This window comes from Penicillium angulare (assembly GCF_028827245.1).
Source record: "Penicillium angulare strain IBT 27051 chromosome Unknown utg000001l_segment0_segment0, whole genome shotgun sequence".
Taxonomy (NCBI): Eukaryota; Fungi; Ascomycota; class Eurotiomycetes; order Eurotiales; family Aspergillaceae; genus Penicillium; species Penicillium angulare.
Window position 1 is genome coordinate 829,143 of NW_026623160.1, and position 19,954 is coordinate 849,096.

A 19,954-nucleotide genomic window follows, 5' to 3' on the forward strand; every position below is an offset into this window, starting at 1 on the left:
CATCTGGTCAAGACTCAATTCTTCACCTGAGATACAATCCAGTCATGTCTACCGTCATGCGCAAGGTACATGGACACCAAGGATGATTGGTTAAGAGCCTCCCACGCAAGGGGGGCGTTTCTTTAAGACCAATGAATGATGCCCAGCTTGGACTATGATAATTGGATATGGGCGAAACTAGAAACAGCTCATCTCGAAATATCTCAGGCTTACACCGCTTAAATTCCCATCGATTCCCATCATGATTCCCGCGCCAACTTCTGTTCTCGCTCTTGATTATCCACACAGGATGCCCAATCCTGCCCAAGAAGATTCTTTATCCGCGCACGATTCGGTTACCTTGCCAGAAGAAGCCGATTCTTTTGGTAAAACAGCTGAAAGACAATACTATCGCCACGGGTGCTTGTTCACCAAAAGAAGCCTACGTCCTAGCGAGTATATTACCACCTACAAAGGAACGATTTATATCCAACGACTAGGAAAGGAAAGACTTCAAAACGAAGGGGAATCTCTACATTTTGTCAGTCAAAAAACCAATATCCCCGTTCCGAAGGTCTACGGTTCATTCGATGTCGATGACAGTCACTTTCTTATCACGGAATATATTGAAGGCGTTGGCATGTCCGAGCTTTCAGAAGATCAGAAAAAGCTGGTGTGGCCTGAAATTGATCAGCATCTTGCCACTCTTCACAGTCTTACATCGAATAAAATCGGCGGTCCATCATCTGAGATTGTGATTCCTCCATATCGAGTTATGGCGTGTAATGAAAGAGATGATTGGACCCAGAAGATATCTAAGAGTGAGAAATTCGTTTTCTGTCACAACGATCTTCACCAATGCAATATTATCGTGGATCCTGTGACATTGAAGATCAATGGTATTATAGATTGGGAGTATGCAGGGTTCATTCCACAATTCTTTGAGGCGTCTTTTTACAAACGACTTGGACCTTCGGTTGCATTAGAGGGTGAGTTTGATGATACGGCACAGTTACTAGAATTTCTTGAAGATGTAGGGGTCTCAAGTTAAATAGGAAGCTTTTGGTTGAAGATAATATCAAGATCTATGGCCATGGTGGGTAATCTTGAAGCTTCCCTACGACCCCATCATCCATTTCCAGCCCTCTTATTCCCCTTCAACTTTTCAATAAATATTAAGATACCCCAAAATAAACGTCACAATTACCATGTACCTAAAAGACATCTCACAAAAGAAATAAAAGCCCCAACACCAAGCTCGCTTAACCCCGCATTCAATATCCCAGTTCTCGTTCACCTGACGTCACGGTTGAATTCAATATACCCCAGATTCTATCTACTCTCATAACCGTGACCTCACCAGGTTCCCACAATGACAACCAGAACCATTTCACTCATCACATCTCGAAATAGCGAAACTCAAAGAGCGCACTTTGCAATCTTTGTCCCTACCGCTCAAGACCACGAAAATGGAACATTGATTCAAGCCGTCGGTGCACCGATGGTGGGGTACTTCCTAGAATTCAAGCGGAATTATTCCCCCGCTGATTCGATTGAGAAATACACCGTCTTTCCGATCGGTGAGATAGATTCAGGCAGTATAGTTGATCCGACACCTGGGTTGAAAACAAGTGACTCAGATCCTATCGGGATTATAGAGGTTGCTGCGACCGAGATTCCTACACCGGGAATTAGTGAGAACTTTCTTGCTCCTGTGAACGATGTAAGTGACCAGTATCACTATCACTATCACTACCGCCATGCACTACATGTAGCGCTTGCTGATATTGTCAGATTACGAATAAACGATGTCAGGAATGGACGATGGAGTACATTCGTCATCTTGTTAGCAAGAAACTGATCGGATCAGATGCTATCCAGACAGTTCAATCTAAACGAGATCCGCCAAGTCATGGCGTCGGTCTACAATCTACGACTATACGATGATCAACCGAGTGCATTGGGGCTAGTAATCCCCGGAGTTATTATTTTTTATTTTCATCTTCATTTTCATTTTCATTTTCTCTTTATATGTGTGCGCTCGCTCAAGCATACCGTTTCTTGTGCTTGGCTTGGAATGCCAGTATCTACTCTGCACTTGAAGCTTAGATAGAAATTCACCCGAGCTTGAAGAGGTTGAGTAATTGTCGACATTGCTAGGACTTATGACACTACGACGAGCATGATGAGATCATGCTATTTTCACTTCGACAACTTCTTCTAGGCCCGATTACCGATTATCCACCCGTGGAACAGAGCTGTTATCCTGTATGGTCGCTTTGCCCATGCTGCCCTTTCCCGAGCGCGATCCAACAAACAAGCTTCCAAATTAGCTTGACTTTGTTTCTTTTGTTCAAGTGCGATACCCCTTGCGAAGGATCTGAACGCAACAAAGGTAAATTTTACTTATGGCCGGATGTATGAAATATAAAGGCTAGGAAATTCCCCAAGCGACATCCTTAAAAAGGTAATTTGTACAAGATCAAGGTATGGCATGTGGTATACAAACCTTGAGATGTATCTTCCATTGGAATGCGAAACGATTATAATTTAAGTTGATACGGCTTCAATATCCATGTCGACTTCTTTAAGCTTCTATACAGCACCGACTGGATCATCTTTTTTCTAATCACGTCTACCACCCACCCAAAAGCGAGCACATATATATGGTCTTCAATAAACAGTCCTCAATATGTACGACCATCTCAAACACTATCACTCACTTCAGACTCGCCTTCCCGAGCCGGCCGTGGCCCAATAAAAAGCCCAACAGGAATAGCAACAACACCACAAATAACCCCAAGTACCAAAGTCATAGTACCCCACCCCGCATTAACCCTCAGAGCAGCAGCTATAAGCGGCCCAATAAGTTGACCACCCGCGAACGCCATATTAAACATAGCATAGCCCTGCGCAACGGGACTCTTACCCCCAAACGCACCAGGGTGCGCAGCTTCATAATCATCAATAATCCCTGCTACCTCTGTCATTGCAGCAATTTCGATCGTTGCAATGGCCAATCCGAGGAAAAGTAACAGGATGATGAGGAGAACTATATGTTCTATGCTGTTGGTCGTTACAAATCGCATTAGGATCCAGGAAATGCATCCTGTTGCGAAGGCTGTTGAGCCTAGGATACGGACGCCGATGCGATGGATTGCGTCGCCGATGAATACGCCGCCGAATGTTGGGATTGAGACGGCGAGGAAGATTAGGCCTGCGCCGGTGGAGCCCCAGTTGAATGTTTGCATTGTGAATAGGGGGAGGGTCTGATGAGTTAGATTTTGTTGGTTGGTGGTTCAAGTTGGTACTTTTACTCACTGTTTCTAGGGATGAGAAGATAGTTGCCATGGTTAATGTTGCTAGTAGTGCGAATGGCATGCGGAAAGAGAGTAAAAGATGGAAGATTGTAGCCCTTTGCACTTTGCGATCCGGGTCTTGGTCATGTTCGGGGAAAGGAGAGGGATGTAAAAGAGGAGCGGCTTCATTTTCTTGGTTCCGAGATGAAGTTGAAGTAGAATAGGCGGGAGCATGAATGCCTTCGTCGTTGAAAGTGTCATATGAATTGAATCCAGGCGGCGAATGCTCTGAATGCAAGTTCTGCTCTGCCTTATCAGGCTGGTTATCTGAGAGAAAACATGTAAGTCCATAACCTTCCAACAAAAACAACAAAACAAAACACAGTGAAGTGTTCAAGTTATCGTGACTTACTTTTCGGAGCTTCAATCATAACAAACCGCAATGCAATATCAACAACTACCAAAGCGGCCGGCACCGTAAACGTCCCATACCATCCTAAATGCTCATAAATATACCCTCCCACCATAGGACCAAGTACAAACCCCCACGTTAGTCCAATAGTGGTTTGTCCCATAGCCGCGCCGACACGCTCACTCGGTACACTATCCGCTACGATGGCGAGGCCGACGACCCACACCGCTGCGGCGGATAGCCCCTGGAGACCGCGAGCAATGACGAGAGCGGGGAAAGTTCGCGCAAAAGTAAAGAGGAGTGTGGATGTTCCTAGTGCAATGAGGCCGAGGATAAATGGGATTCTGCGAAGTTTGGATTGATCCGCGAAATATCCGAACAGGGCTTTGGTAGTTAGTTGGGTTGAATTTGTAATCGAGATGCTGTTGAAGAAGATTTTTTACTCACGGGATCCAATTAGTAGTGTTGCGCCGTAGACTGCTAGTAGTACTGAGACTAGATATTGTGCTGTTCAACGTTTATGATGGTTAATCTCTGTTCTGGAATGAATGGATTATATGAGGAATCGAGAATAATACCATCTTCAGGCCGTTCGCCTAGTCGATCAACCAAAGCGATTGGAATGATAGGAACAATCTTTAAAAGATAGAATTAGTTTGAGCAAAAGGAAAGAAGTATCTATAATAAGGTAATATCGACTCACCATTCCATATATAAAAGAATCCTATACAGATAAAGAATACATTAGCACAGCGACCGACTCCAACTCCGCGGAAACGGAAACGGAAACGAAATCTCACAGTGAAAATCGCAATAGACACAACTACAACCAGGAATCTCTCCGAGGAACGAAAATCAAAAAGCCACGGCTTTTCTCCATGATCTGGCATCATGACGATATGTCCTGGAAGTTAGAATATGTGAAGAAAAAGAGTTGACGTAGGTTGTGGGATTTGAAGTGGTTCGTCCGCACTCGGGAACCTTGGGTGTGCGCTGATCCGATCGCAGATCGGCGCCACCTTACTTGATAGGCTGTGGGTGGGCTGCATAATATTGGCATATTTTCTGCAAGTTCATTATTTAGTAATGTGATCTGTCGATTCATTGCGAAATGTAGGTTTCTTTTACTAATTGGACCCGTGCTATAGTCTACTGTGCTACTACATGTGCAGAAAGTAGCTTAGTCTACATACTGTATGTGATTTGTGGCGACCGAATTAGTGTCCCGGATTCCAACACGTTCAAGCTTCGGGCAACCCACCTATGTCCTACGAGATGCATGACTTTATTACGGTATACACATATTCAGCTATATTTAGTTTTAGTAAGGATAGAGATAAGTGAATTTGATCACAATAGATTGAAATTAGAATGAGTATGTGATTCAACTGTACATCAAGATATGAAACCGCCCAATGCAATGATACCAAGTATCAAAAATATGTACAAGTCAGGAAAAACCGGGGAATAATACCATGCGCCATGCTGATCGGAGTCATCAGAAACTCTTGACTGACCGTAATAATACACACGTAAGAAATATATAAATGTGTGGTGAAAAATGTGTAGATCGTTTTGTTTTTAGGTGACGTTTGTGTTTGTGTTTGTTTGTTTCTTTTTTTTTCTTTTCTTTTGCTGTTCATGGATAGGAAAAGATTTTTTTTTTTTAATGTGACGTGAAATCTCTTCAATCACGCAGGACTGTACTCGTAGCGGCGCCAATTATCAGCAACCCACCACTGACCTGCCTTAGCAGCTTCTTCAGTCCACGCGACAGCCTCAGCGCCATGCTTCATAGCAATGGCAGATGTGAGAGGTTCAAGACCAAATGATTTGATCGGGTTCTTCTCATGAGGGTCTTTTTCGAGGTTGGTGAATCGCCACTCGACTTCGGGGACGAGGGGAATGACCAGTCGGTAGGGCATTGCTGCGGAGCGCATCGCGACCATGGATCCTCCGGTGTTCATGACGGTGAACTGCCAGTTGCGGGTCTGTTCGGTCTTGTCGATGATGGGACGGATGATGGATTGACCCTCGTACATGGGGAGGATGTCTTTGATGGCACGCTCGCTGTACTTGTCGAGGGAGCCGGATTCCTTGAGGATATCGAGGATGGTGGGAACGATCTGGATCGAGGTGACAGATGAGTTCACTTGGATGGGAGGGAGACGGGGGTTGGAGATGACGAGGGGAACGTGGAAGTTGGCGACGTGAGGGTTATCATAAGGAGTGATACTGTTGTCCTCGAGAACAGAGAGACCGCTAGAAGGAAGGGTTAGTATTGAAGTAATGTGGAAGGGACTTTGGTAATGAGAAACTTACTGGTCACCTGTCATGATAACGAGGGTCTCATCGGCAACACCGGTCTCCTCAAGAATGTCCAGAACAGTACCGAACCATTTGTCGTTGATACCGATTGTGTTCAGGTAACGGTTGACATCGTCGTTGTTACCGCCCCAGGAGGATCCGAGAAGCTCCTTGTACTTCTTGCCAGGCGTATCCCAGGGGTGGTGAGTCAAACCAGTCAAATGCTCGATGAACAGACGCTCATGGTTCTTCTCGGCGCTCTTAATGGCCTCCCGGAAGTAGCTGGCAAGGTCGTGGTCAGGATAACCCCAGAAGTTGAACTTCTCGCCGTGGAAAGAGGTATCGTTCGCGTGCTCCTTATCGATCGACTCAACGGTCAAAATGTTCTCGGGCTTGAAACCAAGAGCAGGGGTAAGTCGGTTCTGGTGGTCGTAGGTATCGGTAATAGACTGCATGAAGCGTGGGCGCCAAGGCCAGTTGGTGAAGTCCTCGCTCGTGTTATCCTTTCCTTCGGCGCTGATGATATCGAGAACATGAGGCATGCAGGGATTGTAAAGGTGGTACTCGTATTCATGGTTGAAGTCCATAACCAGTGGGGAGACACCGCAGGTGGTTCCTGTAATACTCTTCAAGGTGAATGTACCCGAGGTGTACGAGTTTGTGGCGTAGATACCACCGTAAGGCTTCACCATTCCCTCTTTATGAAGTCCAGACTCAGTACCCGTGAGACGCTCAGCGGTATGGGTGAGGTTGGCCAAGCGGGCCTTGACATCCTTGGGAACCTTCTTATTCTTGTAGGAATCCAGGATGCGGTCGTGCATGTAGCCACCCTTGCGCAGGGGGAAAACATCAAAGCGAGTACTTTCCATCTTGAAAACGAGAACGTGCTTGATCTTGAAATCATCACTCTTGACGGCCTTCCGGAGGGGCTCGAGGATGTCCAGGTGCAAGTTCGAGATGTGCAGAGGATCTTCAGTCGAGTTGTAGTGCAGGTTGTCGTAGACGCCAGTAATGGACTTCTTCCAGTCACGGAAACCAGGCCAGTCACCCTGAGGAAGCCAGTCAAAGCGTGGTGGCTGAGTCAATGCAGTGAGTTTACCATCAATTTCATGATCTCCGGTAATACCAGCAAGCTTAGTCTGAGAATCGACACCAGCGAAAGGAGACATAACGATGGTTTGAGAGAGGAATGAATAAGACTCATCGTTGGGGCGGACGCAACGCATAATTATGACAAAGAGGGTGAGGGCAATAATGGCAGCACCTCGAGCGATGTACTTCCAATCCCAGTTCCTAATATCAAAACGGCGAGAAGAATTCCAACGAGCATGGTTCCAGCCCGCAGCTTCTGTGTCATCAGCGGGCTCGGCATTCTGACCCTCAAGCAGCGGAGCAGAGCCGGACATCTCCTTATCATCCTCGTCATAGTCGTTAAGAGCGACGGGTTCGTAGATCTTGAGGTTCTGGTAAATCGCTCGTCCGTACGCAGATCGGCTCAGGAACCGTTCGACATAAGGCTTGGATCGAAGCAGCAAGGCTTCTCTTCCTGGCTTGGACGCGCGCCAAGCAGGCTTGAAAACGGCACTCAGCAGCTTAGACCAGACATCAACGACAGCCTCCACGGCCATGTATGGGTATGGTGAAGCGAAAATGGCGATAATGAGAAGGACGACTTCCACGATGACCAGACCGGTCAGACCTGTGAGGAGGGTGTTGACTGATGCTGGATCTTTTTCGAATGAGCCCGCTTGACGCCAGTGAATTTCGGCACCGGTAAGGAAAAAGAAGGAGGTATTGGCCGAGGCCATGACGGATAGGACTAGACTAATTCAAGGGAAACCCCCATGTTAGCAACAGATCCCCACGTACATATCGAATCTTTTCTTTCAGAGCAGTCAACTTACGTGGTTACCACCACCACCAGACCTGCCACCACGCGCACCGCCCTCGAAAGGAAATTTTGAGTCAATGCATATCCGATAGCGAGAAAGATGAAATCTTGTAGAAAGAATGTAGATCCCCACAACAACAACTTTTTCATGGGCACCGAGTCCCAGTGAGCGTAGATGTGTAGAAGCTTGGCGCAAAGCACGGTCAAAAATAAAAATGAGAACCAAAATTTCCTCGCAATATCCCAATCCAAAGTACTTTTCACAGCGCGAGCGGGGAGTGTGCAACAGACATGGCTGAGGCAATCACCAACCCGTCCCGCGTTCATGTTGTGCTGATCTTCACTCAGCAACGGTGCTGAGCGGCGAAATCGAGATTAGATGTCAAATTAGTCGAGTTGAAGAGTACTGTTGACTCCAAGCTCTTCTTTTTTTTTTGCAGAAAAAAAAAGGCACAAAGAGATCGATCACGCGAGCATTGAAGGTATCATGGAAGCGAACAGTCGAATTAGATGTGATGTTCGATGCAACGCGTATGTAGAGAGTGATGAACGATGGGGAAAGAATAAAAAAACAAAAAAAGGAAAAAAAAATAAAATAAAGAGGAAAATCAACACGGAAAAAGATGAACAACGAAGATCGCAAAAGGTTTTAAAAGAGAATCTCGCAGCCTTGGGCAAAGGCCGATCAAATAATAAATCGAATAGAATATGGGGAAACGGGATCACCAATAAGCCAGTCTACAGACTTAACAGACTTGACAGACCAAGGTTTCATTCAATTCCCGTATTAGCCTTTCCTAGGGTCATGCGGTGTTTTGCCCCATTTAGAAGCGAGTGGATCCCAGTCAGGGTCCATCCGCACTGTTATGATGCGGTTCTGATTGGCTTGAAGTAGGTAAAACTGTACCTGACTGCTCTCTGACTCCAGTTTTGGTCGGAAAATGCCATCTCTCCGGTGCTTCCGTACGAGACTGCGATCCCCACATGGTCTCACTTGGCTCTTACATCGTGGCTATGGCTGATAGGTACATTAAATATGATGAAAGCTGGTAATAATAGTAATCTGGAATAATAATAAAAAAAGGGGCGAACAGACCACCCAGAGCTTAACGTTGTACAGAAAATACCGTTTATACAGCTTATTCCTCCCCAAGGTTTACTTTGGCCAGGTTTGAGGAATCCATCCCGGTACGGAGGAGACTTCTGGACTAGCCTTATTTGTTCAATTTTATTCAGCTCAGGTGTATTCAGGGGACGTTAGTCGGATGCCTGAACTCGATAGTTTAGGTCGAATTTGAATGCCCAGCACGAGAGCACTTACTGAGACTAAGAAAAGGAAAAAGGAAAAAGAAAAAAGAAAAAAGAAAAAAAAAGAAATTGCGGCTCAGATGTGTCTTGGCTCTTCTTTTTTTTTGTCTTTTTTCTGGCCCCTTTTTTTCTATTTTCTATTCTCTGTTTTGTTCATTTACAGTGGAGAAATTGGGGTCATCTCCCTGATCAACCAATCATCGCTTTCGCTTCAGCCTCCGAGTCCTCAAGTGATTCACCTTCACAGCCATGACTAAGAGGATTCCAACGAGGCTCACAGGGTCTGATTCCCTGGTCTTGGCAAGGGTAAATTAGAGTGGGAGAAGGAATATACCGGAATATCACACTGAGATAATTACCTTGTCCAGTTTATCGTATATCGTATACTGTCTGAAGATTCAGAACACACACAATCACTGCAAACTCCTCACAAGGTTGCCAGGCTGCCACATTGACTCTCCTTCACTTCGCTAAATTTCACCCATTGGGGGCCAATTCTGACTGGTGGACCAGACAAGTGGATTCGGGAAAAAGAACCAAGATTATAATTTACTGGTATTTTATCATCATTATTACTGGTGAAAGAATTTTAGCCTTGACAATATGATGACTATGTAGCATTAACAGTGCGATCTGAGAGCACATTCCAATTGCACAAATCACAACATGTTCAAGTTTGCCTCCAGAACCAGATACTCATCATCAGCCTCCTCGGTCTCATGGAGAATCAGCCAAGCCGACCTTTCTCAACCCTAACCACAACTAAGTGGGCTTCCAGAAGGGACTAATGGACTCCGCTGGGTGTTCCATGGGCTCCGTCCTTTCCGTTCTTCTAATTTGATCCCATCCCAACCACTTGTCTCGGGATACAGCTTCGTTTCTTCCTGCATTAGCGCATTTTTTTTCGTTCCCCGCTACGGAATGAGGCCCCCCTTTTGCCCCTGACCGGACTCTCTGTTGTCCGTTCCGTGCCATCTGCCATCATCATGGTGAGCTAGAGCTGTTCGTACGAAGGGCTCCGTGCCATACTATCATTGTCTGTGGTACGGAAGGAAAATAACCGAGAACTGGATCATCTGATAAATGAACCCTGCGAAAGTGTGGGGATTCATAAAATAACTACATGTCCACAGTATAATATGCTCCTAGATCAATAATGATGGTTTGCATGGCTGTACAACAAACAACCTTGGAAAAGGGGGCTATCACCATCATGACTAATGCAAGTCCCAACAATCATGTATCACGGCACCATGCCGCCAATTTCACAATGTCAAGTAACCCCAAAAAGAAAGCAAATTCAATCCGAGACATTTCTAATAACTACCCTGACTACCTACTGTATATAGATTAGACTTCAGGGTCTTCATAAGGCTGACTCGACTGATCTCGATAAACAGCCGCAATCAGAATCACGCGATACCGCACGCGATCACGTCTTAATGCTTGTCTAAGCTTGGTATCCGATGAACTGCTTGGTGGAGATTGGACCTCGGTCGCACCCCGTAACTTGTCACTAGTCACTACATAGTGTACAGCCCGTTCACTCCATCAACATTGTTCTCAATTTACGGTTTTGAGGGAAGGCCCCCAGAAGCCCCAATAGCCAGCCCCAGTAACCAGCCCGCCCAGCCCCAAATACTAAATACTGCCCCCGGGCTCGCTCGCGCAGATTTCACCGCATCGAGCAACACGCGGGACACTGAACATGCACAGCCAAATTTATGTATAAAGTTAAGATCTTCGCCTCTGCCAAGGCTATTATGACTAACCTTGGACCCTGATCATCAAATGTCTCAACGGGGGCCGTTAGTCTAGTCCTGCCTCTCACTAACTTAGAGTCTTGGATTTTTTTTTTTGTTGTTGCCTGGTCTTTCTGCTACATTTGACGAATGGCGCCTTTTCATTTCTCATGTCTCGATTCAAACTTTCGGTTTGTCCGGCTCATACGGAGAATTTGCCATTATGGTGTCATTTATGCAATCTTCGTCTACTTTGCGTTCATTCGCTATTCATGTATAGCATTTTAATTAAATTGCTTGAATACATCAGTAAATTACTCCGTACTCTGTATTGGAAGCCTCGTTAGCCCCTATTCAGATGGAGACCCGGATATGTATAAATCTATTCCGGCAACTTAAAGTATAATTGGGGTGATTTCTGTTGGAGAGAATGGTCCAAAATTCTAATAATCCGACGTGGACTTGGACTCGGACTGGCTAAACTTTAGAGTGTACAGCCAGCTTGCCAAGGCCATGTGCATGCGTAGGTTGAAGAAGGATCAGGGTCCTCGTCGTTATGATTTCATGGGGCATTGCTGGAGTAATTTGTATCTAAAAATGGAAAGCAGAGGGTCAGGAATTTAGTGAACACTGCGTGTACGGTTTCCTTGGAGAGTATATGATATAGTTATTAAGTTTGTACCTATTATCTAGGTGTGTCTGGTGCGGTGATTTCAGTGCGATCATCTCTGCAGTGTAGAGTATCAGCATTGGGACTAGCAGGCTCGGGTTTTTGATACTGGTGAACAATTATTTCGCAGTACCCAACACCTTCAACTCTTCTCTGGATCTATATACACATCAAATCAATCTGCGGCTTCCGGGGAAATCAAATCTCAAACACGTTCCACGGATCCTGATAACCAGTAGAGGTCTAGCCGTCTTTCCGTAGTAGACCTCACCTCCACGCTCCTCATCTCTTGACGATAAGTATCACCAAATCTTCACTCCTTCATTTCAAGAGCCCATCTCCAGATAAGCCACATTGTATTGTAAATCACATCACATCAAACCGAGTGTTCTTTCCCGCATCACAGAGCCAAGATATCCGCCAAGACAACCCCGCATGAGGCATACAACACCTATATTCAACATTATATTCGACTTTCAAGTTAACCTTGAACAAACTCATATCCCAACTACACCGTGACATTCAGATACGAGGTCTCCCTATAAATCCACCGCCACCTTCACACTCACCGGCAAAACAAAACATTCATCACCGGAAATCACAACTGATAACTCTCACCCCCCCGCCCCCTGTACACTATGATTCGCCCCCGCTTTTCCCCCTCCCGGCGATCAGTCCGGTGAAATCGGCGAAATGCACCTGATAACCGGTGGACAGCGATAAGAGCTGCAGAAAGATAACCAAAAAATGTGGCATGCGACTTGAAAATACTCCAACCTGCTGCATCTTTAATTCCTCAAGTTTCTTGTATCCGCTCCCTTGAATCGCGGCACTGCAGTTTAATCAAAAATGGGTGTCCCTGAGATTGAATCCACATCGCCGAAAGAAGGGATGGCTACCGGGCAAAGTGTGGAGGTTATTAAGGTTCGGGATGAAGATGAGTTGCGTCTGGCTCAGATGGGTGGGTATTATCATGGGATGAGCATTCATGTTGATGTTGAGGATGTCTTACTGATTGTGATTGCCGTGCGAAGGCCATAAACAGGAATTAAAGCGTCATTTCTCAGTTTGGAGCTTGATTGGTCTTGCGGCTAATTGTACCATTTCATGGACTGGTTTGTGTGCTCCATCTCCAAAATAAATGACTGGTTCTAATTCTTTTATGAACTTGAAGGTCTTGGTACAGGTTTAATCACAGCGCTGAACTCCGGGGGTCCTGGTGCTCGTACGTTCTGGTCCCGATCCCGATCCCGATCCCGATCCTATATCCTCACATCTAGCGATTCGAGCTGATCAATATTAGTTATCTACGGCTTCATTCTGGTCTTCATTCTACAGTCTTTTGTCGGTTTATCTCTAGCGGAATTTGTGTCTGCTTATCCCACTGAAGGGGGTATGTATCATTGGATCGCGGCAATTGCTCCAAAACGATATAATAGTCTCCTGAGCTTCGCAACTGGGTGGTGCACAGTTTTTGGCTGTAAGGACAATGACATACTAAGTGGGTGTTCTGGAGACTGACAAGCTTAAGGGATCTTCACAACTGCATCAACCAACCTCATTTATGCCACGGTTCTCATGGCTCTGATTGCTTTGTATCATGATGACTTGGTTGTTCAGCCTTGGATGACATTCGTCGTATATCAGGTTCTTAATATTATTACCTCGGGGATTGTCATGTTCGGAAACAGGTTTATTCCAATGATTAATAAGTTCTCCCGTGAGTATTCTCTTCCGCGTTCGTTTACAGTATTCTCATTCTTACAAATTGGTGTCAGTGATTTACTTGCAATTGGCTTGGTTTGTCACTATGGTCGTTGTAGCTTCATCTGCACCGGTTCATAATGATAGCAAGTTTGTATTTGCAACTTGGATGAACAAGACAGGCTGGAATAACGATGTCATGTGTTTTATCACCGGCTTGGTCAACCCGCTGTACTCATTGGGTGGATTAGATGGAATTTCAGTAAGTTTCTCATATCTATGGACACAGAGATAGAAAACTCCTAACATCAATCCAGCATATCACCGAGGAAATGCCAAATGTGAGTTCCGAGGTATACGGTCCATTTTGCTCTATGTATACTAATATTTTTCAGCCCGGTAGAAACGCTCCTCTTGGCCTTGGTAAGTTCATATTGAATCATGGAACAGAATAAAAGCTCATTGATCTAGCAATCACCCTCTCTATCGCATTCGTTACTGGAGTCTCCTACTTGCTTAGTTTGATGTTCTCAACACAGAACTATACTTCCCTAGCAGACACGAACACGGGTCTCCCACTAGCCGAGATCTTCTACCAGGCGACTTCAACCCGTGGTGGTGCTTTTGGCCTAGTTTTCATGGTTTGGATAGCACTGGGTCCTTGTGTGATCGGCTCTCAATTGAGTAAGAATTGTTGTTTCCACCGGACCGCGCATTTTCTAATTAGGTATAGGCACTGGACGTGTTTTCTGGGCTTTTGCTAGAGATGATGGTCTCCCGCTTTCCAGAATGTATGGTTTCTCAATTTTAATTCATAGAATAAACCCCTCGCTAACGTCTTTATTCTAGATGGGCGCGTGTGAACCCTAAACTTGGTTCTCCCTTTAACGCACAGCTATGTGTAGGTGTTATTATTGCTTTGCTTGGTTGCATTTACTTGGGATCGAGCACAGCTTTTAATTCAATGATGAGCTCGGCAGTGTGAGTTAGAAGTGCGAGATATGAAATCTTTCACCAGGCTAACACACGAATACTAGAACAATCAATAACCTCGCTTATATCGTTCCAATCCTTACTAATGTGCTCCTCTTCCGCCGGACGATGCATCGTGGTCCATTTGCAATGAACCAGTTCTGGGGAATGACAGTGAATATTATCTCGGTCTGTTGGTTAACCTTTGCCATTATCTTTTTCTCTTTCCCCTTTGAGATGCCTGCAACTGGTAAGTACCGATTCTTGTCTAATGAGGCAGTGACAATGGATCGCGGATGATTTCCTCAATTTCTAACGTTTCTCTAGTCTCTAATATGAACTACACATGTGTTGTAGTGGGTGGGTTCTTAATTATAGAGCTTGTCTGGTGGCTTATTGCTGGCAAGAAGTACTCGCAAACAGTCCAACGAGCCCGTGAGGAACATGATGCCATGATTGTGGATAATAGAGAGCAAAAGGCGTGATATCTTTCAAGTTTAGGAAGAATAGTCATATATCATAATCTAAAGTATTTGGAAAAAGGACATCCTTCTACTTGCCTTTCTACTTGTCTTTCCATCTGCCTTTCCATCTACCTTTCCATCTGCCTTTCTCCTGTCTTTCTATCTATGTAGAGCTTACAGTATAGGTAAGATCATCTATGGCCAAGGGGTTTTTCCCCGATGATCGATATTATCCCCAGTACATAGCATGACACCTCATGATCAATCTTAAGTTATATCTTGCATTCGTCGTATCTCATCTAGGATGTAGAATACTGCAAGTAAACCGTATCAATCCTATCAAAATGACGATATCAGTACCAGTCAGAGTAAACAATTGCCACACATCACCTACCAATGACCTCTTTTAAATCCAACTTTCTCCAATCTTCCTTTCTCCACAAACCCTCGCCGAGTATACCATTTTCTCAATTCTTCCCCTCCATCTTTACCCTCAGGATCAACAGCCATAACAGCAATAATATTTCGAACTTGAATATTATCTCCAGTCGACTCTGAGTCGTCATATCCAATCATATCACGAGGACCACTTTCCTCAACAACATGATGCACCTTCCCATTTCGTACAAGATTAAATAATTCATTTAATAACCCAGACCCAATAGAACGTGACTGATAATCCGGATGCACAAACAGACTCAGTTCCACAGTCGGTGCATAGGAAAGAAGATGTCCTCGAAATGGTGAAAAAGACGCATATCCAAGCACCACATCTAATTCTTTCGTGTTCGTATCCTCTACAGCAACAAGGTACGGTAAGCCTCGGGCTTGGAGATCACGCCATTTATCGACATATGTTCCTATATGAGGTGAGGTTCTCATAAACGTAAGCGAGGTGTGGAGAATGTAGTGTGCATTTATGGCGAGGATTTGATCCAGATCTGATAGCTGGGCTTGACGGTATGTTATCATCGTAGTCTGCTTGATCATAAGCTTGATTGATTTGATGCTGTTAAGCCCGAGGTTACAATCGGGAAACGGTGAAGGGTAACTTGAATGTGTGCGGGCTTGGCAAATTTTAACGGGGGCTAAACTATTTAATGCCGGCTTCTACATAGTAAACGGACACAATATGAACTGCATAGTTTCTGAATCAATTTGGGTCTATCATTACTCCGTTTGCATGGGTACTAGCTTATTTCGTTAATGAATGGTGTGAGCACGGTCGTCTCGGAAGCTTGTCTTCGGGTGTACAAGTCTCGGCGGTAATTGCCCAAATGGAATCGGATACATCTTATCACCGAGTTACGTACGAACAAGGAGGGGACATAAATAAGGGACCTGGGTGATATAAGTAGAGGGGTTCATCTGGAATCTTTGGATTGAACTTGAACTAAAATCATACCTACAACATTTGAACATTGATCCAAGACTCGCAGAATGTCTGCCTCTGAACCCCGTCCCCGTGTAGAGGTAATTGATCTATCCCATCCATCAGCACCCATCCATCAGCAATTGAATTTTCAAACTCCAATTTCCAATCGCCAAATTCTAGATTACAATACTAACATTGAATAGACCGGCCGCGAGCCAGACCTCCTCACATATATCTGGAATCTCCCCAACTTCCACGTGCTGCAAAACAATCCCCAGAAAGTCCTAGACGCAATAGACAAATTCAACACCGAAGAAAAGCGGCTCATAAACATCGGTCCCAAAAAGGGCGTCCTAATAGACACCTTAATCTCAGAGAAGAAACCATCCATCATGATTGAACTCGGCGGATACGTCGGATACTCCGCTATTCGATTCGGAGATGCACTGAAACGTGCCGGTGGAAAGAAATACTACAGCTTCGAAATTGACCCGATCAACGCCTCTGTAGCTAAGTTGCTTATTGAGCTCTCCGGGCTCCAAGACGTGGTAAGCGTTATCGTGGCGCCTAGTCATGAGTCGCTTGCGAATGTAGTGAAGGATTCATTGATTGAGTCTATTGAAATTTTGTTCGTGGATCATTGGAAGGATCGGTATATTTATGATCTGTGGCTTGTTGAGAGACTTGGTCTGCTGAAGAAGGGGGAGTCTGTTATTGTGGCTGATAATATCTCGCCTGAGGCGGAGAGGGGAACTGAGTATGTCGACTGGTTGAATGCTAGTCAGAGTGAGAAGGAGGGTATCTTGAGGAAGTATTCGTTTGGTGCTGATTTTGAGAATGTTGATTTGGTTAAGACTATTAAGGAGAAGGGGGTTAGGGATTCTGGTATTGATTTGGGTAATGTGCCCGGTGTTCCGAGTTATGTTTATGAGACGAAGCTGCATGAGTTCCGGGGAAATAGTGGGAGAACGGTAAGGATGTCCCTCAAGTTAAACACTGGGTCGGGTTGCTTGCTAACTTTATTCTTCTGTGTAGGATGGAGTGGCAATCACGAATGTGCTTTGAGCCTTCGCAAGTTTAAGTTTGGCCTACACTTTTAGGATAACTTTGGGACAAGTATTTACTAAGTAGTACTGGAATAGATGATCCTTCAGAAGACATATCTATCCTCAATTCATAAAGTAATCTATACTCGAAATATTTTGACAGTCTAGCCTTCCCGATATTACATATTCATAAACATAACTAATAGCTTTGCGCTAATTAAATAGCATCGGCAAAAGTGTGAGGATTTGCCAAAGTCTCAACAGCAGACTCACGAGCCTTAGGACCAATCAAGTGGTCAAAAGCAGGAGAGTTAGACACACGAGGAGTGAAATCCTCCAAATCCCACAGGTATCCCAGCGTCTTCAGCACAGACGTAGCACTGTAAGACTCGCTTTTACCTGTGCTAGGGTTGGTACCGTAGTTCTCAATGTGACCACGAGGGGCATAAGGAGAGATCAACCAAGTAGGTAAACGTCCACCGAGGCGGTCAAAGTTCAATGTATACTCCTCTCCGTTAGGAGCAGTCTCAACGTAGGTCTTTTCATCAGGACGGATAGCAAGAGGGGGAGCAACGTGGTCGAAGAAACCACCCGTCTCGTCGAAGGTCAAGAGAATAAGGGTCTTGTCCCATTGGGGGCCCGCGCGGACGGCATCATAGACCTGCTTAACGAGGACTTGACCGAATGAGACGTTGCCGTTGGGGTGCATCGAGTTGGTGTTCAGGTCACAGCAGGAGGGGTTGACGTAGGAAAGCTGAGGGAGAAGACCCAAGTAAGCATCTTGGTAGAAGTTCTCCAGAGGGACGACGTTGCTCTTGGCATTGGCGGCGGTCCAGTTGAAGAAGAGGGAGTCTGGCAGGAAAGCTCCGTTGGTGCCGTCGTAGTTGTGCCATGAGATGCCCTTCTCGGAGGCCACTTGGAAGATGCTTGGGATGTTGACTCCAGAGTCAAGGAAGCTGTCGTCATTCTCACCGTGGCCGTCGGCTGTACCTGAAACTGCACAGAGACGGTTGGGGTTGGTAGGCTAATAATTGTTAGTATGGAGGATCAGGGGAGCTTTTGGTGGGATATAAAGCTTACCCCAGGGACACAGGAGTGCCAGTAGTTGAAAGTGGTGAATTCATCCACCAGATCCACAAGGGTGGGGATCTCACTCTCGGAGTAGTAACCGAGAACCTCATCGGCAGCCCGTTGAGCAGAGATATCGGGATAGGAAGTCATTTGGCGCTCAACGAATCCCTTCAGGTTAGGCTTCAGGGTTCCGTTGGCAATGGCCTCGTTATCCGGGGTATAGGTGCCAAAGAACTCAAAGTTATTACCAGTCACAGAGTGATCAGGATCATGCTGCACAGAGTCGTAGTCCTTGAAATGGTTAGACCATTTGCGGCTCTTAGTGTCGTTCACTAGCTGGGGATTCCAGAAAGGACCATTGTTGACAACATTGTCCAGACCAGCCCTATGCACACCACCCAAGATGTTGTCATAGGCGCGGTTCTCCAGCATAACCCAGACAACATTCTCGATTTTGTCCTTCAGGTTGGCAATGGACTCCTTAGAGCCGGACTTGTATCCCCATGGCTCTTGGGTACTCCGGGCCACAGCAGCACCCAGGGCACTACCCGACAGACCAATCAAAGGGATTAAAGTGTTTGCCTTCATTGCGGGACTGGATCTGCAACTTCAAGGAGAAGGGGGATGTTGGTCTGGGGAGGAACAAAAATCAATTCTTCCCTAGACGACTGCGCTGCTACTTTTATACCTTTATTCCGGGCGCAAGAGTAAGCCGCCAGTCGCGTGTAGACCAGTACCTACAGGGTGAGCACCGGTAAGTGTCCGCGCGATTTAAATGATGTTCATTTCATGATAAGACAAATAGGTGGTACGCATTGACTTCACATGTGCCCATGATCAATTGTCATAGGCTACATGCTGCCCCTCATCGATTCGACAAAACCGGACAGTCGGTGATAAGTGGGGAGATTAATGTGCCTGTTGAACTCGGAGCTCGGCAAGAGCTCTATCGGGAATAGATATGTTATGATTCTTGAATCATCCAACGCAGATTCGTGCAGCTTGAACCCGTGGAGCTTAACATTCCCCCTCCGTACCTGGACAGATGTGGGTCTTTCGAGTCATACCCGCCAATCATAGGATTGACCATCCGGCAAGCGCTTTTAGCTCGATGATCCATTGGCCAATTAAAGTACTTGTTATGCCCATGCTTGTTTACCACGTGCTGGCCGCTATCAATTGCAAGATTGGGGGTTTCAAGCAGAGATTGGCTTAGTCAGAGGCGATCGGAAGAGTCTGACTCGTTTGAAGCCAGGCAAAGAATAGATAGTGAAATGCTGCGATGAGGCGAATAGGTAAGTAACAAGTATGAAGGAGGGGGTACTTAAGAGATACCTGATTATGGGGGAATCAGAGATGTCAACGGGATCAGGGGTATATTGATATAGTGGTTATCATATGATCGCTCTTCCAGCTGTGGATTTCAACAGGTATCTGGGGGAAATCTTCATGAAACGAGTTCAGTTGAGCCTCCAACACAATACGTTATCAAGTCGTCGAGCGGGCAATTCAAGGTATTGACCACTTCCGGGGAGATGCTGGTTAAATGCGATGAACTGAATTATCTCTGGGCATTCGTAAAGATTAGTAGAGCTTGGATTTGAGATCTTCCCTCATCGTGTCGCGGGAGCGATCTTGACTAACCAGAATATTAATATTAATCTATTTTCCTATGTCGATCTTACATTGAGCTGTTATACTGTTGCTTGATTGA

At 45.5% G+C, this 19,954-nt stretch overlaps 8 protein-coding genes across 8 annotated transcripts; 4 read left to right on the forward strand and 4 right to left on the reverse strand.

The window, feature by feature from the left end:
* Nucleotides 1-241: 241 nt before the first annotated feature.
* On the forward strand, nucleotides 242-1,030 carry N7478_000306 (uncharacterized protein; the record flags this gene model as incomplete). The annotated part of the gene is made up of 1 exon (XM_056916522.1): nucleotides 242-1,030. The coding sequence occupies one exon, from the start codon at nucleotides 242-244 to the stop codon at nucleotides 1,028-1,030; it is 789 nt and encodes a 262-aa protein (XP_056784402.1).
* A 321-nt stretch (nucleotides 1,031-1,351) lies between these two features.
* Nucleotides 1,352-1,926, forward strand: N7478_000307 (uncharacterized protein; the record flags this gene model as incomplete). Its single annotated transcript, XM_056916523.1, has 2 exons — nucleotides 1,352-1,702; nucleotides 1,774-1,926. 2 exons carry the CDS (start codon nucleotides 1,352-1,354, stop codon nucleotides 1,924-1,926), a joined length of 504 nt encoding a protein of 167 aa, XP_056784403.1.
* A 776-nt stretch (nucleotides 1,927-2,702) lies between these two features.
* Nucleotides 2,703-4,583, reverse strand: N7478_000308 (MFS transporter; the record flags this gene model as incomplete). The annotated part of the gene is made up of 7 exons (XM_056916524.1): nucleotides 2,703-3,248; nucleotides 3,301-3,605; nucleotides 3,691-4,074; nucleotides 4,138-4,197; nucleotides 4,269-4,326; nucleotides 4,394-4,414; nucleotides 4,491-4,583. Coding segments are annotated over 7 exons (1,467 nt in total), but the record flags the coding sequence as incomplete, so codon positions are not given.
* Nucleotides 4,584-5,381: 798 nt separating this feature from the next.
* Nucleotides 5,382-8,215, reverse strand: N7478_000309 (uncharacterized protein; the record flags this gene model as incomplete). Its single annotated transcript, XM_056916525.1, has 3 exons — nucleotides 5,382-5,952; nucleotides 6,013-7,821; nucleotides 7,902-8,215. 3 exons carry the CDS (start codon nucleotides 8,213-8,215, stop codon nucleotides 5,382-5,384), a joined length of 2,694 nt encoding a protein of 897 aa, XP_056784405.1.
* Nucleotides 8,216-12,457: 4,242 nt separating this feature from the next.
* On the forward strand, nucleotides 12,458-14,769 carry N7478_000310 (uncharacterized protein; the record flags this gene model as incomplete). The annotated part of the gene is made up of 13 exons (XM_056916526.1): nucleotides 12,458-12,569; nucleotides 12,643-12,723; nucleotides 12,783-12,833; nucleotides 12,912-13,088; nucleotides 13,140-13,328; nucleotides 13,387-13,574; nucleotides 13,630-13,653; nucleotides 13,708-13,735; nucleotides 13,784-13,996; nucleotides 14,046-14,103; nucleotides 14,162-14,293; nucleotides 14,350-14,534; nucleotides 14,612-14,769. 13 exons carry the CDS (start codon nucleotides 12,458-12,460, stop codon nucleotides 14,767-14,769), a joined length of 1,596 nt encoding a protein of 531 aa, XP_056784406.1.
* A 278-nt stretch (nucleotides 14,770-15,047) lies between these two features.
* N7478_000311 (GNAT family N-acetyltransferase) lies at nucleotides 15,048-15,720 on the reverse strand (the record flags this gene model as incomplete). Its single annotated transcript, XM_056916527.1, has 2 exons — nucleotides 15,048-15,084; nucleotides 15,143-15,720. The coding sequence occupies 2 exons, from the start codon at nucleotides 15,718-15,720 to the stop codon at nucleotides 15,048-15,050; spliced, it is 615 nt and encodes a 204-aa protein (XP_056784407.1).
* A 468-nt stretch (nucleotides 15,721-16,188) lies between these two features.
* N7478_000312 (O-methyltransferase) lies at nucleotides 16,189-17,188 on the forward strand (the record flags this gene model as incomplete). Its single annotated transcript, XM_056916528.1, has 3 exons — nucleotides 16,189-16,221; nucleotides 16,327-17,094; nucleotides 17,159-17,188. The coding sequence occupies 3 exons, from the start codon at nucleotides 16,189-16,191 to the stop codon at nucleotides 17,186-17,188; spliced, it is 831 nt and encodes a 276-aa protein (XP_056784408.1).
* A 198-nt stretch (nucleotides 17,189-17,386) lies between these two features.
* Nucleotides 17,387-18,828, reverse strand: N7478_000313 (putative phosphatidylglycerol specific phospholipase C; the record flags this gene model as incomplete). The annotated part of the gene is made up of 2 exons (XM_056916529.1): nucleotides 17,387-18,193; nucleotides 18,250-18,828. The coding sequence occupies 2 exons, from the start codon at nucleotides 18,826-18,828 to the stop codon at nucleotides 17,387-17,389; spliced, it is 1,386 nt and encodes a 461-aa protein (XP_056784409.1).
* Nucleotides 18,829-19,954: the final 1,126 nt, after the last annotated feature.